The sequence below is a fragment of the Branchiostoma floridae genome, chromosome 8, assembly GCF_000003815.2.
Source record: "Branchiostoma floridae strain S238N-H82 chromosome 8, Bfl_VNyyK, whole genome shotgun sequence".
NCBI classification, from domain to species: domain Eukaryota; kingdom Metazoa; phylum Chordata; class Leptocardii; order Amphioxiformes; family Branchiostomatidae; genus Branchiostoma; species Branchiostoma floridae.
Window position 1 is genome coordinate 11216272 of NC_049986.1, and position 23290 is coordinate 11239561.

Below are 23290 nucleotides of genomic sequence, written 5' to 3' on the forward strand. Positions count from 1 at the left end.
TGAAGTGGTCACCGCAAAAACCATGAACATTAATCCACCGCGAACATTTCTGCATTTACAGTACATCCTCAAACATATATAAGCCCACTGCTAATCAGGACAAAGCTGCGCTGTCCTTGTAGTTCAGTCATTCTTGGATGATGCAAATGACCATCATCACTTCACAAAGTAACATAGGTACTCGACATACATTTGTACTACAAAATGGACAACTTTTATATTTACAAGGTGATGAACATTTTCTTTTGTTCAGTCAAGAGTTACAGTCCTCTGCAGCTCAGTGAATGAGGCTACACATCCCTTATAAAGGTGGTAATATGGCCCACATTGGAGCAACCTATTTCCAGATTGGTTGAAACCATTCAGAACCATTCAGCCTGCTTTTACTAGATCAACACCTGTGAAGGCCAGACATGTCCTCATCACTTCTGTTTCTTCAGTCTCTTCATGTGTCGACTCGCTCCTGATGGGCGTTTCTTCCTCAGCTTCTCCTGAACATCGGAGTACTTCTTCTTGTTATACCTAAAAGATAAAGGGAAATTGCTTCATGTCCAGGTACTTCCAGCCTGCTACCTTAATGGGAGGGATTACCAAATAGACTTTCCTATGCCATACATGGTTAAGACATGCAAATACAATCACTTCAAAACACAGTTATTTACCTACATTTCAAATTTTAACCCCCACTGCAAAGCTGGCAGGTCTGAATTGGTTCAAAACGCTACAGGTCATCTCCGGAATTTCAATGAGCTACAGCTAAAAGAATGAAATAACACCAGGATTTCACCCCCTATTTCAATGGGTCAGTCCAGCCAGTGACCTCCAATTCAGAGGTCACCTACAGGTCTAACATGACACAAAAGTCACAGCAAGGAGCTTTTACCTGATATAAAAGCTCCTTGGTCACAGGTTGTTTGTTTTTTTGCAAACTTTTAGAATAGACATGCTTCTGTCATGCGTAACAGAAAACTCAACCTTTTTCATTTAAAAAATTGCCCAGGAAAATATATTTGATTTAATGTTCGGGCTAAGTGTGCCCTAAACTGCATAACTCCAATTTTTGCCCCTTCCCCAAAGTCCCTCTTTTCAACCTCCTTGCTGTTATTAAGTGATGGCAAAGAAAATATGGATGCATGTCCTGTTTCTTCATGTCTCGTGTTTGGCCACAAGACATGAAGAAAAAGGTACGAAATGGGAAGCCTGATAAAAATGCCTAAAAACACGTCAGAACAGCTTAGAGAGTAGCATTTGGGTATACCACAAGATGCCAGTGTCATTTTATTTTGCCAGCTCCAAAATTAGAGAATCTTGAAATTCTTTGGGATCATAGGTGCTTTGTCACATAAATACAGGTAGTATTGAAGTGAATCCAAAACTGTCAATTTTACCTGCAGTTTTAACCCCAGCTAATAGGAGGCGCTGGTGAAATGGGTCCTCTTAGGTAGGCACAAACACTCATCATCATGGCTGCCTTAGGGTAATTATTTACACCTGTCAATTCCATCCAATGCTAATCAGGTGTTTAGTACTTTATGGAAAGACCCAAATCAAATGTTATAATTATCTTTATATAAATAAATCCTCATATGTTGTAAGTTGGGACCAGATGTCAACATTAGATTTTAGGATCAGAATAGTAACACACTTATACTAGCATCACATATTTTGTCTGATGCAATAAAGTGAACCCTCTATCATGGCCACAAGAGAGACTTTCTTTCGGACCCACCAATCGCCTAGTTTCTCTCAGCTTTTAGGTACATAAATGAATATTTAGTCATCGCAATGAGCAAAAGTGTTCATTAATACCGGGTTATTTGCAATAAGAAAGTTCTCAGACTAGAGGTAACTATTTTTGTTGCTTTCAACATACTTACTTTCTGAACTCGGCATCTGCCAGTAGTTCATCCACAATGGTAGCCTTCCTGTCCTTCTTTGGGACCCGTGAACGGTAGAAGTCAGCGGGGCTGTCCTCCACTGTACCCATCTACATGTATGTGTGTAGCAATACATTAGCAACATTCAGAGAGCCTACTTAGATATGTACACACTTGCAGAGTACACAATATAAGACAAATGAAAAATTTTCAGCTAAATTCTAAATAAATTTTTGTGTCAAAATATTTTGGATCCAAATTAATTTTCTCAGAAGGCCACGCTAATAATCACAATTTTATTTTTCAGAAAACTGAACTTTTAATTTTAATTCTATTTAAAAAATTTTAAATGTCCTTGTTGTTCAGATCTTTACTTTACTATGCTATACTAACATTAATTATTGAAAGTAATACGTACCTGGAAGTACTTAGGGTATGCCTCTCTGTCATTTTTCTTGTAGAATCTTTTGGGGTCCAAAACCTTTCGCATCTTCAACACATCCAGGTCATTCTTAGTTTCAGCTGTCAGCTCAGGAGCCTTCATGTCAAACCATTTCCTGCCTGTCGATGCTTCGCGTTCCTCCTGTAATCATGCACACAAACATATTATGTTAATGTTCACAGAAGGTAAACATCGTTTTTGCCCTGTTTCTTCTCCAAACAAATAAGGTCCAGGACCAGGCAGCTGTTACCATGGTTACCGGTAAAGTAGCAGGCACCCTATGGTATTTGGTTACATAATGTAAAAAATGGCTTGATACAGAGCTAGAGGGGCTCAGGTCACTAAATTTAGAAATGTGTTGGAATAAGAATAAACATAACAGTTGCCATTGTTAGACTACAACATGTGAAGGTGAACATTATGTATTTGCTGTTACCTTTCTAGTTACATTATGTATTATGCTAAAATATAACAAATTCATGCACCTATCCAATTCTTAAAGGTCATCCCCTATATGTGTAGCATATAAAATTTTAGAAATTATAAAAGTATAAAGAAAATTCCTTGGGGGAAAACTATTCAGCCATGGTACAGGAAATATAACCTGTAACTTAGCTGTGACATATACAATACAGTTCCATGTAAGTCATGCTACAATGCTAAAGTACAAGGCACCTTTCTTTTCTTCTTCAGCTGCTTGACAGTTTCCTTGTAAGGAGGCACGCTGTGCTTCTGCTCAAAGTCTGGAGTCACCACACTCTTTTTCATTATCTGGAAGAAACAACAAGAATTAAGTCTTCTTTCCAAAAAGTTTAACCATGTTTCCGTCTACTTTTGATCACCATCTTTCACGAATACTTTATATCTTTTTAGTACCACACCAATTTTATTTGTTGCTTCTCAAATTCTGCTGTCCTATTTTTTCCACTTTGAGGAAGGAAAGAAAAATTTACTGCCTCTCCTGACTTCCAAATAAACGATGGGCCTCAAATTTCTGTGCCTGTACATGTTAATATTGGATGGTAGGTATATTATTTTTTTCACAATTAGAGTTTTGCTTATTAGGAACCACCATAAATATTGATTTGTTGCGTAAAATGTACCAAGGAAATCTGAAAACTTATTATTTGTTAAATCTGTTGTTATCTATGTTGTGTACATGTATCTTGATCAAGCCCCTCGATCTCTACACCCCAGACTTTTTCAACAACAACAAAATTTCTGCCTGCCAGTCCAATGTTTTTCTGAAAGAATTCAAGAAGGGACAAATTAAATTGGTGTGGCCTAGAATTGAGAAAAAATTATCTGCAATCAAGCAGTACAGATACATGTTACATAGTGCAGAGTAAATAATTATAAATGGCAGGGCTATTTGTCCTAGTAGTCTAGTTATTGGCCTAACAGACTGATTACATGTACTTAGTTAATGGAGTATGCTTCTCACTTTGCCATATATAGATTTAAAAAAATAAAATGACCTATAAATTGTCCTACAACAACCATCTGCCAATCATTTTGCATAGTTTCTAACTCTAACCATTTCCAGCTTATATCTGAGCACAAGATCTCAGGGATTCCTGAAATGGGTGTCTGATTCATCAAGACATTCACAATGAGTTATAATGGAGGGCCATTTGTTCAATTCTTCACAAACAATGGGATGTAATACTGGGAGAAGGATCTCAGTATGATGGTCACCGTAACTGTAAACTGGTTATTAGATCTATGAGTATGGAAAACAATGGGGATATCAGATCCTGTTTGGCTGTTTTCCAAACTTTGAATGTTTTTTCTTCCTTCTAGTACTCTGTAGTAAACAACATGACATTTGGTCAATGACCTCGCTTCAACACTGATTGATTGGTACAAACCAGTCCAACAACTGTACAGTTGACTGGATCCCGCCACTCTCAAATTACAACACACCTTTTTCTTCTTTGGTGATCCTAATTTTTTAACAAGTGTACAATGTGGTTTAAGTTAAGTGTAAATGCACTTGAATATTGAGTCTTTTATCAAGTCCATTCTGACATTGACAGCACTGAGGTTACTGAGTGAGAAAATTGATATAAAAATCTTACAAAATGTCAAAGTTAGTTCTTTAATGAAGCCTTTTGATTTTAGCAAATCCACCTCATCAAAAGAATCTCAGACCAAAAACACCAAATCCTACAGCTGTTTATATGTTACCAAGCCAGGTACTGAACCTTTGCTCCACACAATTGCGGTATGCCACACTTTTATGTACATGTGAAATTATTTGAAAATTTTAGTGTCCCAAAATCCATGATCCAAGCGCTACAATAGTGCAGGGATACGAGGATTGAAAATATAATTCTCCATGCAGAGGTTCTATTTGAGGGTTTTTTTCAGGTCTACATTTTTTCGTCTGCCTTAGCCCAAGCAGAGTATTTGGGTGGGAGGGTATAAGGTGGGGCTTATATAGTCACTGTTTTGTATCTGCCCTGGAGGGAGGCAGATGAAAAAAAACGTGGAGAATAGAAAATACTGCATATTAACACAGAATTATCTGATGTTTTTATCAGCAGGTCTTTGGTACTTTACAATGGTAAGGGCAGTGATAGTGAACACACTTTATCTTTGCAAGGGCCACAGACAATTTTGTATCAATACAGAATCGATACAAAATGGATACAGAACAGCAGGTAAGTTAGTTATGCTGTCCTAGATACATGTATCTGTAGGACAGATCTTTCTCGAAAATAGGAACAAATCCAGCAAACATGTACATACATGACTCTACATTGTACAATAGGGTCTGTAATTCAAGAAACATATTTGAAACCATCATCCAGGTTGCACCAACCATGGCACAGACTAATCATTACATATATGACCCTTTCCATGTTTCACTGAAGTCTAAACTGCTCCAATGCTGCTCTCTTTCTTTCTTTCCTAATCATAGACAGTTCTGATGTTATATTCTGATGTTTATCAAGACATGATCACACAGAAACTATAACCCAGAATGGTCTGTGTAAAAATCATCAAAGATGCACAAAGTACAGATAAAAATATGTAGCCATGTATTTCTAATCTGAGTGAAAAACAACAACTGCAGACCACTTGGCATATTAAAATTTCAAACATCTTCCAGTAGATCTTGAACCCTGTCTATATCGTGACTTTTGCTGTAAATACAGCATGTCTGTTGACCAGATGAGCAAATAGCAGTGGAAACTGGAAAGCTAAGTATAGTGTTAAGTTAACACTGCAATGAAGCATCCACAAAGTTGTTTGTATGCAGACGTGCAACTCCTGCGTGCCCCCAGGGTGTAGAATGCTGCAATTTACGCAGGAACGACCCTTCAGATAAGCCCTTTTAACCTGTGTGCATAACTGTCATTATTACTAGTAGCAGGGTGGGGCAGACATTCATCACAAAAAGATATTGTTCAATCCTGCTTTTAGTAGTGTCAACCAATAAACCTAGAAAATGCAGCATACTTATCATAATGGCTGAATAACCCGATGGTAATGATAAAAAATGACTGGGTTATAATCAGGAATTTGACACAACCTTGAACCTGAGATTTAACAAGGCTATGCTGTATTGCATCTACATGACATTTGTACATGTCAAATTGTTACTTTGAAGCATTGTTACTGTTAATCAACATGAAAGAACTGTGATGAAGACATCTTGTAAAATGTCTGTAAACCTGAAATGTCAGGGTTAATTTGATCAGTCCTGCTGAAACAAAGACCATAACAGGATACCCAGCACACATGCACATTTAGTGTAGTTGTGGGGGACTAAATTTCAGACATGTTTTGCTCTTGGTTTCAAAAGGAAATATGGCACACTGACATCTATGATCAAGGATATACAGACACATCATCCAATTCCAAATCATGACCTTACTGCACTGGAAAGGCGTATCTGAAAATGCAAAATAAACTTCTAAAACATAAAATAGCTAACTATAAAGGTGTCAATTTTTTAAAAATTCAGACAATGTGCTGTACATTTTATACATTGACTGATATAGTTGCCACAGTGATACTAAGTCCATGATGATGAAACAGAAAACTATCTAGCCAGCCAGAAGACACAAGAATGAAGCACAGCCAGCCATCCTACAATACCATCATCATAAGTCTTGTCCACACATTGTGGAGAACCAGATGTTGAACAGGATCATAACTCAAATGACAGTCCTGAACAACTATGATCTGGATCATGAACAACTATGATCTGGATCATGGTTCCTTTAGAGGACAACTTATCATTTACTCTCATGTTAAATCCAACTATTTGCATCATATGCACAACTGCTTCAGCAGAGGAATGTGGCAGTGCACAGTAAACAATATCAAGAGGTCAAGGGTCACTTCAGCTGTGCTTCAGTTCCAAAGGACAAAAACAGAAACACACACGGTAAACGTGATAGGATGTATATGTCCTCAGTAATACATGTAGCCTCTTGATGCAGTAATTAATTTTGCTTATGCTTCTCTGACAAATAAATTCCCAATTTCTTGTTTTCATTTTCATGCTATTTTGGGGCAACTAAGCAAAATGTACTCTACTGTAAAGCTACTGCTTGCATAAAAGCTGTTTAATTAAAATCATTAGCCCTGTTTCACTAGTTTACTAACTGGTAATAAGTAAACAATAAAAACAAAGGTGAACACTAAGCCTATTGTGCTGTTTCAGTTAGCCTTGAAAATAATTTGTCATGGCCTTTGGCCATGTATGTATTGTTCCCAGCAACATCAGTCAGTCACATGATTGTGCAGGGGTGATTGTTTATCCAACCGAACATTCAACATGTGCATTTGATAACATGTCATGTTTATAAAAATATACAAGTCAGTATCTTTTTGGCAACTAAAATTCCCACAATAACCAGGATCCAGGTTCTAGTTTGTGGAAACATTCTATTGTTCTTTTCTGATTTGAGCAAAAAAAGTACAAATGTATTATTCTGGTTAGATGTAATATGATGTATCCTATCCCAAAACACGAATATTCTAGGACCCACAATTTAGGAAAGCCCTCGCCTTCTTAGGTTTTTCAATGTATTCATGTATCAAATGCTCAACATTCATTGTTTGAAATGTCTGACAGCTAAATGGCTATACTGTGGTACAAAATGTTGTTTTTCTATTTTAAAGCCCACTCTAGTCTATTATATATAGTATTAATTGAAATGCTTTTCCTGAAAAATCTGGGAACCAAGAAATCATTTAAGTGAGGCCTAAAACACTCTTGGGCAAAAAAGGCAGTCACAACGATTATGGAAGATAAAGGATGTTAAGTGCAGATGGTGTACACAGATCACAAAATGTAATAATTAGTGTTACATATACAAACATGGGTGTGTATGGATAGTGTCTTCCACTGTAGAACATGCGGTTTGTTGACAATCAACCCTTCTGCCTTCGCATGTTATAGCTCACCTTACCAGTCACCTGTCCAAGTACATGTACACAGCTGTGTCCGATCACAACATTGTGGACAAATTAGTTGTTCCTTTTGTTGAAAACTGTTTTCTAGCTGTAGCCTGTATCCCATTTACTGTTCTTGACAAGCACTATTGTTTCTTTGACAAAAATATGACATCAATCAAGGTATGGAACAACTTAGTATTTTACCTAATAATAGGTAATTCATTTCCAAATCATGTATTTGCTTGAATTTTGTATTCATCAGCAACAGCATTAGACATATTCCTGAGGGGTTAAATTCCATTGACAGCTCTCCACTCTAGCTGCATTTTCCCTTTGGAGTATCTAACAAACAGCAGTACAGGTGTTGAAGTATGTATTTGGGGAGTAAATGTACGTTGTAAGTGTATTTGTTGTTGTCTGCATTCCCACGGTGCAATTCAGCCAACTAAGCATATCATGTTGACTGCCATACTGTTATGTTTGAAACTTTGAATAAAACCAAATAATCATCATCATCATGATATTTGGTATGTTGGTCAGTGCTGAAAGTGAAAAAAAATTATATCATGGGGCCCCTGACATGCAGTTATGATATCTTGTGTACTGGACATGTTTTCCCAAGGCAGCTCTTGGGCTTGCACAGACGTGGTAAATGTTTTTGGCCCCTAGCAGCTTCTTTGGAACTGCAGGGCAAATTTGGACATTTTGATGGAGGAAAATTTTCAAAATAGGTCACAGATTATAGACTTTATATTTGTAGGTATTGGCAGTATGATGTACATATTTATGCTAATCATGCAGATGAGTGCCTCATTTGCATAAATTGCTACAATGACCTTCTTTGCTAGGATAACACTATACTTATTCACTGTTCTTGTGTAAGGGGTTATCTACAGTATATAAAAGTGATACACAGTGACATTCTGGTTGCAATCTCCAGTTTTGGACTCTCAAAGTATCAACTTGATATGTATGCAAATGATTTCACTATCGGAGACAAACCTCCTGTCACAAAGGCAGCATATTCCTACATCATGAACATTACATATTTTCATGGAGTACGTAGGACATACATTTAACTTCATACCCCCCCAATTTTAACATCACTTTTTCTTATCAAAATTTTGTAGCTGGATAGAATTTGTCACAATGGTTACAAATAAATTCAAATTGTGGCTATAGCATGCTACCTTCAACCATTACGTCATTTTGGAAAATATTTTCCACAGACTTTTTTTTCAAATGCCTAGAGGCTTGAACCTTGAACGTGGACATCTTTTTGGATGCCATCACGGGTCACAATGGATCCTTAAAATTGGCTTAAAATTCAATCAACTGTGAAAAATTACCATTAACACATTCAAGTTAATCATATACAGGTGGTATCAAGATCTTAAGCTCAATTAGTATCACACACCAAAAAGGTTTTATTCTGGCATGCACCAAGGAGATTCTATTTAGGCAAACACCAATTAATACTACCTCTTCATCCTGTCTATCCTTCATCAGGATGTTTGTCATGGTGGTGGTTTCTGCTGTCGGGTGTCGGTTGTCCAGGTTCAGGTACGTCTCCCCGACATCAATGCCAGGGTCAAGTTCAGAAGACAGCTGAATCCTGGGGGAAAACATGTCAACTGATATAAAAATCATGATCACAGACTATTACAAAATATTTAACGCTAACAAACTCAATACAGCATATACCAATGCCAGTCTAGAGTATAATTTCAAGACTTTTCAATACCCCCCTCCCCATGCATACACCCACCCACACACATTCCTATCTTTGTTCATACTAGTGGGATACACAGGTGGGATAAATAACTACTAGTACTTGCTGTCACCAATGCTTCACATGTAGTGAGAAAGGTAGGTGTTCATGTGTCAAGTGTTCCCCTTACCAAAAGTCTTTCACCTAACAATGAGCAGCTGACTATACCTTCACTGAATCACTCTTTCAAAAGTCTTTCTGGCTGGGAATCTGTGTTGTTGATTTTCTGTGACTACTATATACACACTGGGGCTGTGATCTAGTCAAAATCTTAAACATCATCATAACATTAGTTCAGAGTTTTTAAAAATAAAACATATATCCTTGTAAGAGCTTTTGGAGGATTACTGTCTTACAATGTACATGCATAACGTTAATACATGTATCACCTCTTTCAAAGTAGTAATGCCACTTAGGTCAATTTTTGCCATTTTTATACCCTAGCCCCCAGATTCTTTGCTTTGGCCTTAAATTAATATCACAATAATGTGATGTACATCCGTACATGACTACATGTATTGAAATTTGAATTCATGATAAATGCTTCAATGACCATGCTAATTGTTAACTTACAAATTTATTTTACTTACATACCCCCAAACACCATCCATGTAATATCATGTGCTATTTATCATATACATTTTTATTGATATTCATGTTCACCACAAACAATGTAAAATATATAAGAGATATCTCTTGCACTCTTTTTTTTCACTCTTTTTTTTTTAAACAGGTATGTTTCCATGCTGGCTTCTGACATGGCATGGGTAATTTTACCACCTTTTCATACACCCATCTACTCCTTTTTGTTATAACAACAAAGAGTCCAGCTTTTGGGGCGTGTGATCCTTGGCAATTGGATGAATCTAAATGTTGTAGCCAATTAGACACAGACTTCACCATCACAGCCAGACTGCAGCACTTCCAGTAGCTTGTGTCCTTGGTTGTAATTGTTTGCTACCTGCAGTACCCTGCCTACACTGTATGTGGGCCATCAGATAACTGTGAATAAACCTTGTATAATATAGTAATGTTGAACCTTTTCATACCATGTAAAATAAACAAGGTTGGCCCTTTTCAAAGAGCCATTAGGTTACAAATAGACACATCATTAAGTCTGCAGAGCCGTTTCAGGAACTGGCTCATTCAATCAATCTGCCCTACTTTTTTCTGAACAGGTCCGAGAAGATGTCATCTTCATTTTAGTACCCTGGAACCAGACGATACCCAGGGGCGGCAGGCAGTTTCTTTGGTGGCTCAATGCAGTCTGCCCGCCATTCCAATTAATGCTCCTGGGAGATTTAGCCTGAGGGAGTTCCTTGGGCTTTTACTCCCCGGAGCGCTAATTTTAGATCTGCCGGCAGACTCTCTTGGGCTGCAGAACAAACTATGTAGCTGGCTGCTCGGTCCAGTCTGGCACCCAGGGTACATTTTATTGGCAATAGTATACAACATGAACCCTTCAGTGTATATAGATCAGTATGCAGTTTTCCACCATTCTACGAATGGATATACGTTTTCACATATACATGTATCTGCATTTCACTTTTATCAGCCATCTACTGATAACTGTTAGTGTTATGCAACATGTAAGGCACATCATATGACATCGCACATCATGCGCTGCTGTACTGCTTTGATGTAATGATGAACTACAATGTATGTCTTTACAATCTGAACCTTGAATGTGAGTGGGTGTGTACATCCTGTACCTGGTGGCAGTTCCATGTAACACAATCAATACCTTAACCATTATGAAGATCTGTAACTAAAAAACAATCACTAATACACATACGCGTAATGCCACGTTGGGTATATTTAGTGGAGCAGGACTGGCGTTCCAATGTATCTTCCCATGTAGATGTGGTATATCATGATGCAAACAAGGCCTTTTTTGGCCAACTTTGTTTTGCTAGCATATTGACCACAAGCAGACTCTTTTGCAGCAGCAGGCCACTTTGTGGAGTGGATAAGAATGTTTATCATTCAAAATACCCAGGTGAAATACTTGGGTGCATATGTTGCCGGGACCTTCAATTAATTACACAATCCTGTTTAGACTACAACTTACAGTACAAGTATCATGCTCAGGCAAATAACATCCTTGTTTCAGCACAGAGAAACAAGTACCCATAGTAGTCCATACCATCATGGCATGATAGTGAGTGTCCTTCTGCACCAAATCCACTGTTTTCCATTCAACCATATAGACTTACCTTGTGGTGGTCCTTCATGCCACAAAAAATGCCTTCCTGTTAGTGTTACATACATGTACATCACTACAAGAAGAAGCACTCCACTGCATGTACAGTTTGGCCCTAGGCACCACATTCCATGTGTAACTGTTAATAAATGTAATGTTGGCTAGGTTGTGTTCCCACTTCTCGCTTACCATGCAATAAAGCCATCAAAGCCTGCAGGTTGCTTGAGTGCCTCACCACTACCGGTACACTTTTTAAGTATAACCTATATGACAAGTTGGCAGGGTTTATGCCCCGTCTAATAGCACTTGCCCCAACAATCTGTACTGTAGGTAGCCACTATCAGGTTACACATAAACACGAGCAGGGTGGAATATGAATCTTCTTGCAACCACCACCCTACAAACAGTTTATATATGATTATCAGTGTGAGGTGAATATACGATTCAGGATTTTCAGCATACCCAGTAATCATTTGGCCAAGCATACCCGGTAGATTTCAGGGGGCACAGTACATTAAGCCCACCGTGCAGTGTTATGTTTCAAAAACACACATCAATTCTTCAATTGAAACCCTTTCTTTGAGTTTGACTCTTTGCGATCGTATAGTGGTCTGGCATGAAATTGTGCCAAAATGAAAAATTGCCATTTCAATTTTCATTTTTGTCAGTGTGATTTGGTAGGAGGTTGTTTCAGGTCACCCATGTGGGCCCACAAGACCCTACCAATCAGCCTATTTTTCAGTTAACCACTAAGTTCTGAATTACCAGGAGGCTTATTATTTCCTTTACCTCAATCCCTGCTTGTACTTACCTTTGTAGAGGCTGTATATCATATGTGGCCTACTGAAATAACGACAAGTCAGGTTACAGGCCCTGAAGAATGATTCATTAAGAGTTAAACAATCTCATTGGCCAAATAATCCGTAACAAACGTCTGATCATTTGATAGTCGCTTTTCATTGGCTGGGGCAGATTTATTCCATGACGTCAAACCATTTACTGGCTTCTGATTGGCCAAGGTCACATCATGCGGTACCCCCATCGAAAAGCACCTGGACCGTCTATGCCCCGTGGCCCAATAAAAAGAGACCGTAGCCACCGTATTAGTAGTTTGCTAAAACAATGTAAACATACATAAACTCCTCCCGTCCATTTCGTATGCGTGAAAGAAAGTGAAGGAAATCTACACGTTAATTATGGAGCGTTGGGGTTTTCACACGGACATGTCTTTCACACTTTGAGACTTCAGCTAGAAGCTGAGAGAGACATGATGCTAGAAGTTTTGCTCACTGTTTCTTGCGCCACGAAGACTTTCCAGGCTTCGGGCCCGACAAATCGGGTACGATGACTTCGGCCTGCTGCTCGTCTTCAGCCGACGGCCGCTTGTCGATCATGAACGAGGCGGCAGATGTGGCTGTAGACGTTCCCGCCTCGGCAGCGGCGGCCGAACTCGTGGCTGAGGCTGACTCCGCCATCTTGGCCCGCATGCTCCGACTTGCCATCGCCACCAGTTCCTCCATTCCCCCCTCGTCGTCGCTCTCAGACGACTCCATAGCCGAGTCAGAGTCTCGGGGATCTCGGGAGGGTCTGGAGGAAGCCTCTGGTTTAGACTGTGGAGGACTAGTCTTGCAAAGTCCGCCCGTCACCCGCCGCGCTGGGTCCGTTCTGCGAACCATGTTGCCCAATCTTGTTTGGGACTAGACAGATGGATACCCACGGCCGGAAGTCGGCTGTAGCAGCGCCCCCGTGCGGATAATTCCGCCCACCGCGAACGGACTCAGGGCGCAGCTCCGGCAACTCAGACCAGTCTCGAGCTTCACTTAGCATAACTGTAACCTTGCCTAATCAATTAACAAACTTACCAATCAATTCGCTTAAAACATCCAATAGCTGATCGATTAAACCTTTAATATATCTGTCCCTATGTTGATGACCCCTGACGCTTTAGTCCAGGGATGGCCATGGACAGCCACCCCATTTGCCATACATTTCCCATTCTCAGACAAGTTGAAAATACTTTCCTGTAAAAATGTTACTCCTATTACATACCTGCTGCTTCAGAATTTCTAGGTCATTCAGTCTTGTTGGTATGCAAACCGCGGGCCATGATTCCCATTTGCCTCAACATATGGTGTTTGGGGGTTGATGGTTTCATCAAGCCAATATTGTGATTAACTATACAGTGAGCTTTACAAATCACAGTTGATTGCTTGTTGTTGCTTGTCCAAAGAAATTTTAAGTTTGTGTGTCTTTTTTCGCTATTGAAATGAAACAAGAAGTAACTACGATTATTTTGTCGGTATATCATTGGGTAGGTATTTGGGGATGGTCCTGATAACTTATGTTAACTTTAATGTATTAATTGGCAATTATAGGGAACGCCATGGGCCTATATGTTATAATATTATCTGATGTCATTGGTATTATTCTACCAGACTCCATTGGCTGTTGGAAAAATGGTAGTGATTTGGCAATTTGTTAGATTAATCAGTCGGCCATAGACATAGAGTGACCATTTGCGACCAGCGGCCACTTGTATTTTAATGACCTCTGATAAGACAGCCCCCCTATTTCACGCCCATGTCCACATTTTTTTTTTCAGTTCACCGAAAGGTCTATTAGAGAGTATGTATCATAGCTGTTTAACGGCATACCGTCGCATGCCTTATACGTACAGGTCATAGGTGATATTTGCAGGTGAACATTCCCAGTGAGTTCGATCTATGGACAATCAGCAGAGACGTTTGCTGCCCTGTGGAGCTATAGAAGAATTTTGACAAAGTTATAGTTATTGACATATTTGGCGTGACACGGAGTGACCCCCAAGATAAGTGCCGTGCTGATTGTTACCCACACACATCTAGATATGAACGTAGATCTCAATCAACAATGGCTCGAGCGCTGTTGCCGGTGGGAAAGGCTTTCAGAGGAGCCTCCACCTTGGAACGGAGAAGTTGAACGTTTTGACGCGGTCTGGGATTACATCAACGTCTTTATAAACTATACAAACATTGTCAGATTAGGCCGGCTTAGGGAAAAACCCCGTAGCATTGGTGATAATTTTGGCATTCCCGTTGGGGTGCGCTTAAACTCCTCACCCCCCCCCCCCTATTTTACAACTACATTAAATTTGTACTCCCATTTCACACAGTGACAAAGAATTGATTAGTGAGTTCTCTTGTCTGTACTGAAGGGCCTGAAAGTGAGTGGGTAGGGTAGTGAGTCACCCCACAAAAATGCCCGTTGTTCACAGTGAGCAGCAGAGAAGTACCGGGCGGCTTCCTGATCTGACGCGCGTTCAAGTACTAGCCTCCACTGAACAGCCGTTTTGACTTGCATGTACAGTTTTTAAGTTCTAATTGTAAGGCCAGTTTTCTGACAGTGGTTCACCCAAACCACGGGTGACAAATATTTGTGTCTCGCGATGGATCTGTAGCACATGCTTGGTATTGGTCTTGTTGTATCTTGTTGTTAGTATTCGGTTCTCAAATGTCGAGCATATGCCGTGTTTTTTCAGTTTTTATGCAGTACTCATGTTCCTGTCTTCACCGTAAAAAAGATTAGACAGTTCTTGAAGTAGTTATCGAGTCCAAAAACGGGTGGGTTGCTGCTGCAGTGAACTGTCGCGCCTGACAGGGTCACGGTCAGGTCGATCACGCCCGAAGATGACTATTAAACCGCCGAGGGCAACTTCACCACTGGACGGCACTGTCAGTGTTGAGTGCCAGTTGTAACTTGTTACATATATGGTGTAGGGAACAAAATGATTTTCAAAGTAGTGCTGGATTTCTTACTAGGGCCATACGGAGTCATGGTCACCAGGCCACAACGAAGTATTGTGGATGTCGATGGGCATAATGTTATGATGAATTTCCGTGCCAATGATTAAGGGTGGAGTGTTAACATGCACGGTGCTGTTTAACCAATTATGTGGGGAAATAATGCATATAGCAATTTTAGGCTGATGTATGATGATACATATCTATTAAGAATACTTTTGACCGATTAACAAAAAAACAAGAGCGATTGGATCATTTCTAGTCGCAATTCTCTACTGCGCAGACGTGGCATCGTTTTAACTTAAAGCGCCAGGAGTTTTCGGCAGTATCTGTGACATCCCATGCAACCCAAATAACAACAGATCAAAGATTCACTCTATATAAAAACACTCCATGTCTAAAACTGGGGGCACCGTGAATGACTTAGTACGTGACGACTGGTAGGTGTCCGTGGCAAATCAACATGGTGGCTTAATTAGGCACCCGGAAGTGGCGGTGCATCGCCGCTAGTGGTCGCTTTGCCGCGGAGTGATACAACCCAGATACTACACAATAATTCTATTCACTGCGTCATGTGTTGATCGCAATGGCACAAGAAGGGTTATATAATCATTACCGGTGTTAAGGCCTGCAATCTCCCAGAGTGTCATATAGCAATTAAGCAAGTCGTTATATACGTTACAAAGCAATTAAACAAGTCATTTTTTGTGAGATTATGTGAGTCAAGCTCCGACATAAGGATGAATGGAATCTTTAGATGAGCATGTCTATCATTCTGCCCTGAAGTTGTCACTACCTGTAAAAAGATCAGAATTCGAAAGCAACAACTTGATTGTACTACTAGAAATATAATGAATAATAAATTCATTGCGCGATACACGCAATTGACTATTGAGTCATAAAAAACAAAATGCAATTATTCATACATCATGAATGATTAATAACTATCTTTAAAGCGAATCGACCAATAACGCTACTCAACGCTACTCAGCGCTTACTTCACAACAGAAGAAGAAGAATGTGCATGCATGCTTGTGGGTTGGACGTAACGTTATGTATTCATGTTGAAGTGCTGTGCTACGAATGAATGAATGTATGCATGCATGGACTTTGGCATGCATGTTTGAATGATAGGAATGAATGTATGTATGCATAAATGCATGCTTGTTTATATGAACACATGCTTTTAGCCTTATCGACTGATAATAAGCGACGTATCACGAGTGTTTCTCCGAAGTTTGATTTTGCAAGTAAGGTTCCCATTTGCTAATATCACTAGATCATCTTCTCTAGTCATTTTGCCCAGGCCAAAGTAGTTTTATCTTACAAGGGATAATATCATGGCTTTTTCTGATCAACCATGCAAATGGGGACCTCGTTTTAATAATCCATATATAACAAACTTAACAAAAATAACTTACCTTTCAAATGCCACAAGTATGGAAATCAGATCATTTACTTCTATGGAATGTTCGTATAGGCCGGGGGGGGGGGGGGGCAGGTTTATAGCATTTTGTCATTAATTACGAAAATTTTGGATTCTGATTTTGAAGACCCGTCAGCCCCCTTTGTGTTATTCTCCTTCAAAGTCTGGAACAATACCGGCTCCTGTAGTTCATGTAGTATGTCCATAGTATGTACATAAGTCATGATACCAAAACCGGAAGTTCCGCTGCAGTGCCGTAACAAAGCACACACACACACACACACTGTGACACACCCATACACACACACAAACATACCATATAATGGAGTCTACTAAATTTTGTATACCATAAAGGGTTGTAATTTTATTGCTGGTGTACACAATAAAACTGCCGATACACAAAAGCCTGAATAACTACTTATAATTACTAGTGTATTAGCACAGCGTTTGTTTTTGTCCCAGTGTTGTTTACACTTCAATCTGCTGTCCAAAATAGATCTCCCTAAAAACCAGTCTGGTCATATGCATCACCGTTAAAGACGATGCTACAACAGAATTTGTTTCCTGGCCCCTTTGTAACGAAATTCTTAAACTAGTATGAAACATTTGCAATTGCTTACATGTACTGCTGAAATAACTAGTGTCCGGCAAACCCAGTGTATATACCTTCAATTATTTCACATATTGAGCTTTGCCCGCTGTTTTGTCCATGGCTAGCACGCTCAACAGCGCCTCCTTGTTGTCCTGCACCCACTGGTCCAGGCTCCTGGTGCCCGGGTACAGCTGGCGGGTCAGCTCGGCGCTACGGTCCGGGTTACCCAGGCGGTAGAACTTGAACATGTCGCCGAGGTGCTTCGCTCCCGGGAACGGCAGTTTGCCGAACGCGTCCGAGGTCATCTGTGAACATAAAGGATAGACAGGTTATAAGTTGTCTACAGCATACAGGTCGTGGATTGATCAATCTGTTCTGTGACCGTTACCTACCGTATATACTTTCATCACTTTTGGACATGAAATCCACGGCCGTGGAAGTACTCAATGCTATTTTGGGCCGTGAAATTCTTATTCTTATCAACCTCACACAAGTTTTCCCCCGCTTACCTTGGTCGGCTTGAACACCTTCGGCGCCAGGTGCTTGGAGAGAATGTCTGCGTGTTGCTGGATGGTGATGTTGTCCGCACACAAGCCCACGGTCCGGCCCAGCCATTCCGCCCTGTTCTTGAAGATCCCCCTGATCGCAAAACCCGCGTCAGGAACACTGATGCCCTGCATAGGAGCGCCCTCCATCGCCCATCCTGTAAAATTACACCAAGTAACAAAAAGTCAGTTGTTGAAATGTTTTTGTTTAAAACTAATCATTGCACCTGATGTCACATACTATCACATTTCCAAACCGGGGCCCGACCGGGATGTTTGTGAAAACAAAAAATAGAAATATAGTATACGTAAAAAATAAAAACAACGACTATTCTCTTTACGTTTTGTGTCACGGTTTGGTGTCATACTTTTCGTCCCCAAAAGCTGCCCGGCCGGGCCCCGGTTAGGTAATGTGACGTAGGCCTTAGCTGGAAGAGCTATTTACTGTACTGCAATTACACTAGCCATTCTATATACATAAGACTGAATTCGTCGATCAAGGTTATGAAAGATCCGCAGCACAATTTTTTTGTCAAGAATGAGTGATATACCTAGCTCATACGTCCCATCCTCCAGTTGACGCGGCTTGAACACGGTGAGGTAGTTGTCGTAGTAGGCGGGAAACATGATGTAAGTGGCGGGTAGGTCGATAGACCTCATGTACTCCTCGATGTGCGCTTTGGTTTCGAAGTGCAGACACGGGAACCCCGCGGTCTTCTGGACGTCTTCGAGGCTGCTGAACACCACGTGTTGTACACCGGCAGCTTTTGCTGCATCCGCCACAGCCTTTCCCTAGAGTAGATACAATTTGAACTAATTGGGCGAAATATCCGCGATATCATACGTAGTACTACGAACTAGATCAATAGAAGACACTCTTGGTATCATATATTTGCCGACTTCCGTCAATTTTTTTTCTGAGTGTAAAGTTTACTTCCGAACCAGTGGGAAATTATTTCTTTCTAGTCTAGTTCACAAAAATGTTTAAAAAGCTTACCTGCTTTATTTCCAGTTGATCGAAGTCTGGGAGTTCAAAATACTGCTGGGTCATGATATAAGTACCGTATGCACCCTGGACAGGAGAAATATATGTTGCGATAAACTGCATGTTTGAGTACCAAGCCGCTTTCAAATCTTATCAAATATAAACCCAATGATAAACCTAAAAGTTTTACCACCTGTGATTACGTTTAAGTTTTCGAAATGTCCAGCATAGTTACAGATGTAGGTTTTTTTTTTCTTCGGATGTGTTAATTTTCTTCTATCTTTTCTTACTTCTTTCTTTTTATATTTCTGACATGAGAGTTCAATGAAAGCACCCATGCAAAACTTGTCTATGTTCGTATATACTTATTCTTGTAAATGGGATTCTAAGGAAATGACAATGTTAGAACTATACCACACAAATGCACAAGAAGAAACTGATTTTGTCAAGAACAATTGCGCATATTTGATTGCATGCTGAACATTTTGACATGTTTACATTAATTACATGAATTCATAACTAAATTATGTTAATTTTGGCGACACCTCAGGGCAAGCCTAATGGTATAGTATTGCGTGCGAGTAGCATGACAAAAGACAAATAACTGTGAGATAAACATCTTGTATGTTCCAGAAGGCTGACCTGCAATGCCCTCTCCAGTGAGCCGGGATCGTCATAACTGCCTTCAACGACCTCAGCACCTCTCTCCTGCAGTGCCTTAGCCTTGGCGCTAGAGGCGCTCCTCGTCAATATCCGGACTTTGAAATCAGAATCTTCCAGAAGGGCATTGGCCACCCCGCCTCCTTGTGATCCTGTGTAGATAAGACAATGAAGGTGTATCAATCAGTTAATCGATATTGGGATATGTCATACCTGTCTGCTCTTGTTTCGATAGGAATCTGCACCATGCAGTGTTGTGATGTCTCAGCACTTATGAAATACAAAAAGAGGCATTTGCTTCGACATCGAGTTTAGCCCCCTTAGCACATATGTTGAAAGTGTACAAAGACAAATATTTAGATATTTACTTCCGCCCACTCCGTGATGTCCCGCAGTATTACACAACGTCCGGTTTAGTTTTGACATGGCTGCTTTGATCACCATGCACAAAATGTATACATGGTAATCTTGATCATATGGAGAGCATGTGAAATTGTTCCAGAGAGTTGGTATCAAACGTGATGCTGGAACTCTAGCCAAATCATCTACAGGGATAACAATCTTCGGACTATTCTTGAGGATAGACTAGTACACACCGTCAGCAAAATACCAGCGGAGCTAGATTCGGACTCGAGACAAAGAAACTGTCGCTGGTAACTTATCATAACTTGAGAAATGCTGTGTAGTTACGTTTATCATGAGGTCTATCATTATACAGTGCTTTGATTTCTACGAGGGTGAGTCAGAAAGTAATGCAAGTGGTTTCATAACAGAGTCGTTCTTTGATGGAATGAGTTGAAATTTGGCACAAAGGTTAAGACATATCTCCTTTTGAGGTTGAAATATCTAAATTTGTTGCTCATTATTTTATGAGTGACTGAGCTGCTTTCAAGGTGACCACACCCTTGGTATCCCGTCAGAAGAAAAGTGAGGTCCAATTAACGTACAATTAAGAATTTCCCTAAACCAATTTTTGCTATTGTAGGAGACACAGCCTGCACATGTAATAAGCTGCATTTTTCTATAAGCCACATGCTTAATTTCAACTCTGAAATCCGAGCAGTTTTTCTTTTTTCGTTGCTGGTATTGAGTGAGGCATAAGCGGTCGTCAGGGTCATGAGATCTGTAGCGTTTTGATTAAAACTGCCTGTAGCCTTCTTTCCCATTAACAAAGAGAAATGAAACTTAGCACACTTTTTGGACTTTAAACAGTTAATAACTGTGTAAAGTTTCGTTTCTTTTGATTAATGAAAAAGTAGTCTTTTTACCAACAACTCACGAATTCGCGTATAAATCCAACAGCTCTATAACACAACTTATCACATCCTAGCAGCTGTAAATATAGAACCATTACGAGTTTAGAGATGAAAATTGGCACGCAACCTATAGAGACATTTGGTATTATACATGTATAATTTCAACCTCCTACAGTGATTTTCAGTGGGTCATATTTAGAGGAATTGATAGCCTGACAAGCTACCAAGGGTGTGTTCATCTTGAAATCAACTCAGTTGCTCAAAAAAATGATAAAGACCAAATCTGAAACATTCAATCTCAAGAAGACATATATCTCTACTTTTGTGCCAAATTTCAACTCAATTGATTAAAAATCGAGTCTGTTATGAAACCACTTGCATTACTTTCTGACTCACCCTCGTACTTTGATGAACCCCAGGCCTCCAGTCCTGACTGGACCTCCAGACAAGCCAGAGAGAACCAAGACGACATGTGATGGATGGCCTGGCTGGTTGATGGATGAGTTTTGCACTCGGGGCGAGGCGTGTGACGCTCCACGGCGTAAACACCGTGCAAGACATATCCCGTAAATTCGCTGACGTAAGATTCTAAGATATGGAGACATCTCTGCTCGTCCACCACACACTCACACCATCTCTCTCCCTTTTGCCCACTCCGAACTCTCATGATCTCAACGTGTCCACTTCACAATACCCCCTGTCGCACAGTCGGCGAGCTTCGGTCGTATTTGCTGATCGCCAGAAAAATCACCACCGTTTTAAATCTGAAATATTTACACTGGACGACTATAGTATGGGGGGCTGGGAGAGCAGTTAACCTTGGGACGACCGTGCATATTACGGCCAAAAATGTCATGATTTAACTATCTACCTTGCAGATTCGTCGGCCGCTCGCCTTTTCCTGCTGTGACTCACACAAACACTAAAACCTCCTTGCTATAAGTGTAAGAATACCTCAGTGGCTCTCCGTGGAAAACATAAGCACATTTCAAAGTAGATCAAGGCATTATGGAATTGGAGGGCCATACAGCAATCGGATTTCTGACCTCTAAGAAGATAACATAACAATTTCACCAGTTCTAGTCGTTTTGTTAATTATTTTAATATGTAACTGATACTGCTTAACCATACGTAAAACGAAGGAGGATAAAACTCGCCTGTTGCTCCGAAAACGGTGATGAGTTTCGCCATGTTTCCCTGAGTCGGTTGTTGTTTAATATCCAAACCACAATGAACAAAGCTCTAGATGTTGTATCTCTCTAGATCTTGGTGTTCTGCCAACTGTTCAATCACCACACGAAGTGTTGTTTTTATGCACACGCCTACCCCGTGGGTTGTCCCATTATCCAAATGGGTACACCTAGGGTCAACAGTCAAACTTTGGGCAAATTATGCGAATAGCTGGGCGTGTGGTTCAATATTGAATGACTGCGTTACGCCTTAGAGTACCAACAACAGAAACAAATACGCAAATGAAGCTCTTTGACAAAAGTTGAAATAGATCTATATATGTAGCCTCCAAAGCAGGCTCTATGACGTTTGTTTCACTGTTTATTTGTGTTGTTTTCTGATTATATAAAGTCTGTACTAAGAGCTACCTTTCTTTAAACACCATTGCGCAGCAACAAGTCTGAAGCTGTTTAATGGATAAAAAAAACGTCACCTTATATAGGAATTAAAATGGCATGTCATGAAGCCTTCTATGGAGGCTATAGCTTATCAGGAAGGGTTGTACCATTATAAATCCGGTTGGGGGTGCAGAACAAAAAGTGCAAGTCATGCGATTTAGCAAACACTTAATATCTAGATAAGGCCATGCCCTTCAAAACACGTTCTACAATGGGAATTCTATGCAAACTAGAAAGGCAACATTTTTGTAAAAATGCAGAATGTTTTCCCTGTAGCCTTTTGTAAAGCTAGGCACACAATACTATACCAATAGGCTAGCATATACAGTACATGTATATGTATTATGTGCGAAGGAAAAAAAGGGACACCTTACATCTGCTTGTCTTTTGACCAGGTCACTAAACATATAATTATAGGCTCGCCCTATGATATTTGTGTAGGATTAAAAAGGCCCGCCCTACATCTGCTTGTTTTCTACCAGGTCATTAATGTAATTTATGCAACTAGGGCCATTTATTGAAGTACTGTGACAATGAATATACTTTTGGGCATACAAAAGAATATTCGCAATTGTGCTTGACATATTCAGTTTCTTTTTGTTCATTTTTGTGAAATAGATGTCATTTGGAAAAGTCTCATAGGAAAAGTCTCAAGTAATTTGGAAAAGTCTCATTTGGAAAAGTCTCAAGTCTCATTTGGACATTAAT

General features: G+C 40.0%; 2 protein-coding genes across 2 annotated transcripts; both read right to left on the reverse strand.

The window, feature by feature from the left end:
* Positions 1–68: 68 nt before the first annotated feature.
* Positions 69–13443, reverse strand: LOC118420781 (deoxynucleotidyltransferase terminal-interacting protein 2-like). Its single transcript, XM_035827770.1, has 6 exons — positions 13002–13443; positions 9220–9352; positions 2995–3090; positions 2296–2460; positions 1878–1987; positions 69–522 (listed from the first exon to the last, which is right to left on the reverse strand). The coding sequence occupies exons 1-6, from the start codon at positions 13385–13387 to the stop codon at positions 423–425; spliced, it is 990 nt and encodes a 329-aa protein (XP_035683663.1). The 5' UTR covers positions 13388–13443; the 3' UTR covers positions 69–422.
* Positions 13444–17253: 3810 nt separating this feature from the next.
* On the reverse strand, positions 17254–22289 carry LOC118421597 (nmrA-like family domain-containing protein 1). The gene is made up of 6 exons (XM_035828945.1): positions 22112–22289; positions 19681–19850; positions 19051–19125; positions 18605–18845; positions 18018–18211; positions 17254–17813 (listed from the first exon to the last, which is right to left on the reverse strand). Exons 1-6 carry the CDS (start codon positions 22143–22145, stop codon positions 17589–17591), a joined length of 939 nt encoding a protein of 312 aa, XP_035684838.1. The 5' UTR covers positions 22146–22289; the 3' UTR covers positions 17254–17588.
* Positions 22290–23290: the final 1001 nt, after the last annotated feature.

Bases quoted from the DNA above. Each gene is read 5' to 3' on its own strand.
- LOC118420781 (XM_035827770.1), bottom strand. From the start codon at position 13,387: ATGGTTCGCAGAACGGACCCAGCGCGGCGGGTGACGGGCGGACTTTGC. The intron at 9,353-13,001 runs GTGAGCAAAACT...GTTTTCCCCCAG, and splicing joins TCTTCGTGGCGCAAGAAACA to GATTCAGCTGTCTTCTGAAC. The intron at 1,988-2,295 runs GTACGTATTACT...ACATACATGTAG, and splicing joins CATACCCTAAGTACTTCCAG to ATGGGTACAGTGGAGGACAG.
- LOC118421597 (XM_035828945.1), bottom strand. From the start codon at position 22,145: ATGGCGAAACTCATCACCGTTTTCGGAGCAACAG. The intron at 19,851-22,111 runs GCGAGTTTTATC...TTATCTACACAG, and splicing joins CACCGTTTTCGGAGCAACAG to GATCACAAGGAGGCGGGGTG. The intron at 18,846-19,050 runs GTAAGCTTTTTA...TATCTACTCTAG, and splicing joins ATCAACTGGAAATAAAGCAG to GGAAAGGCTGTGGCGGATGC.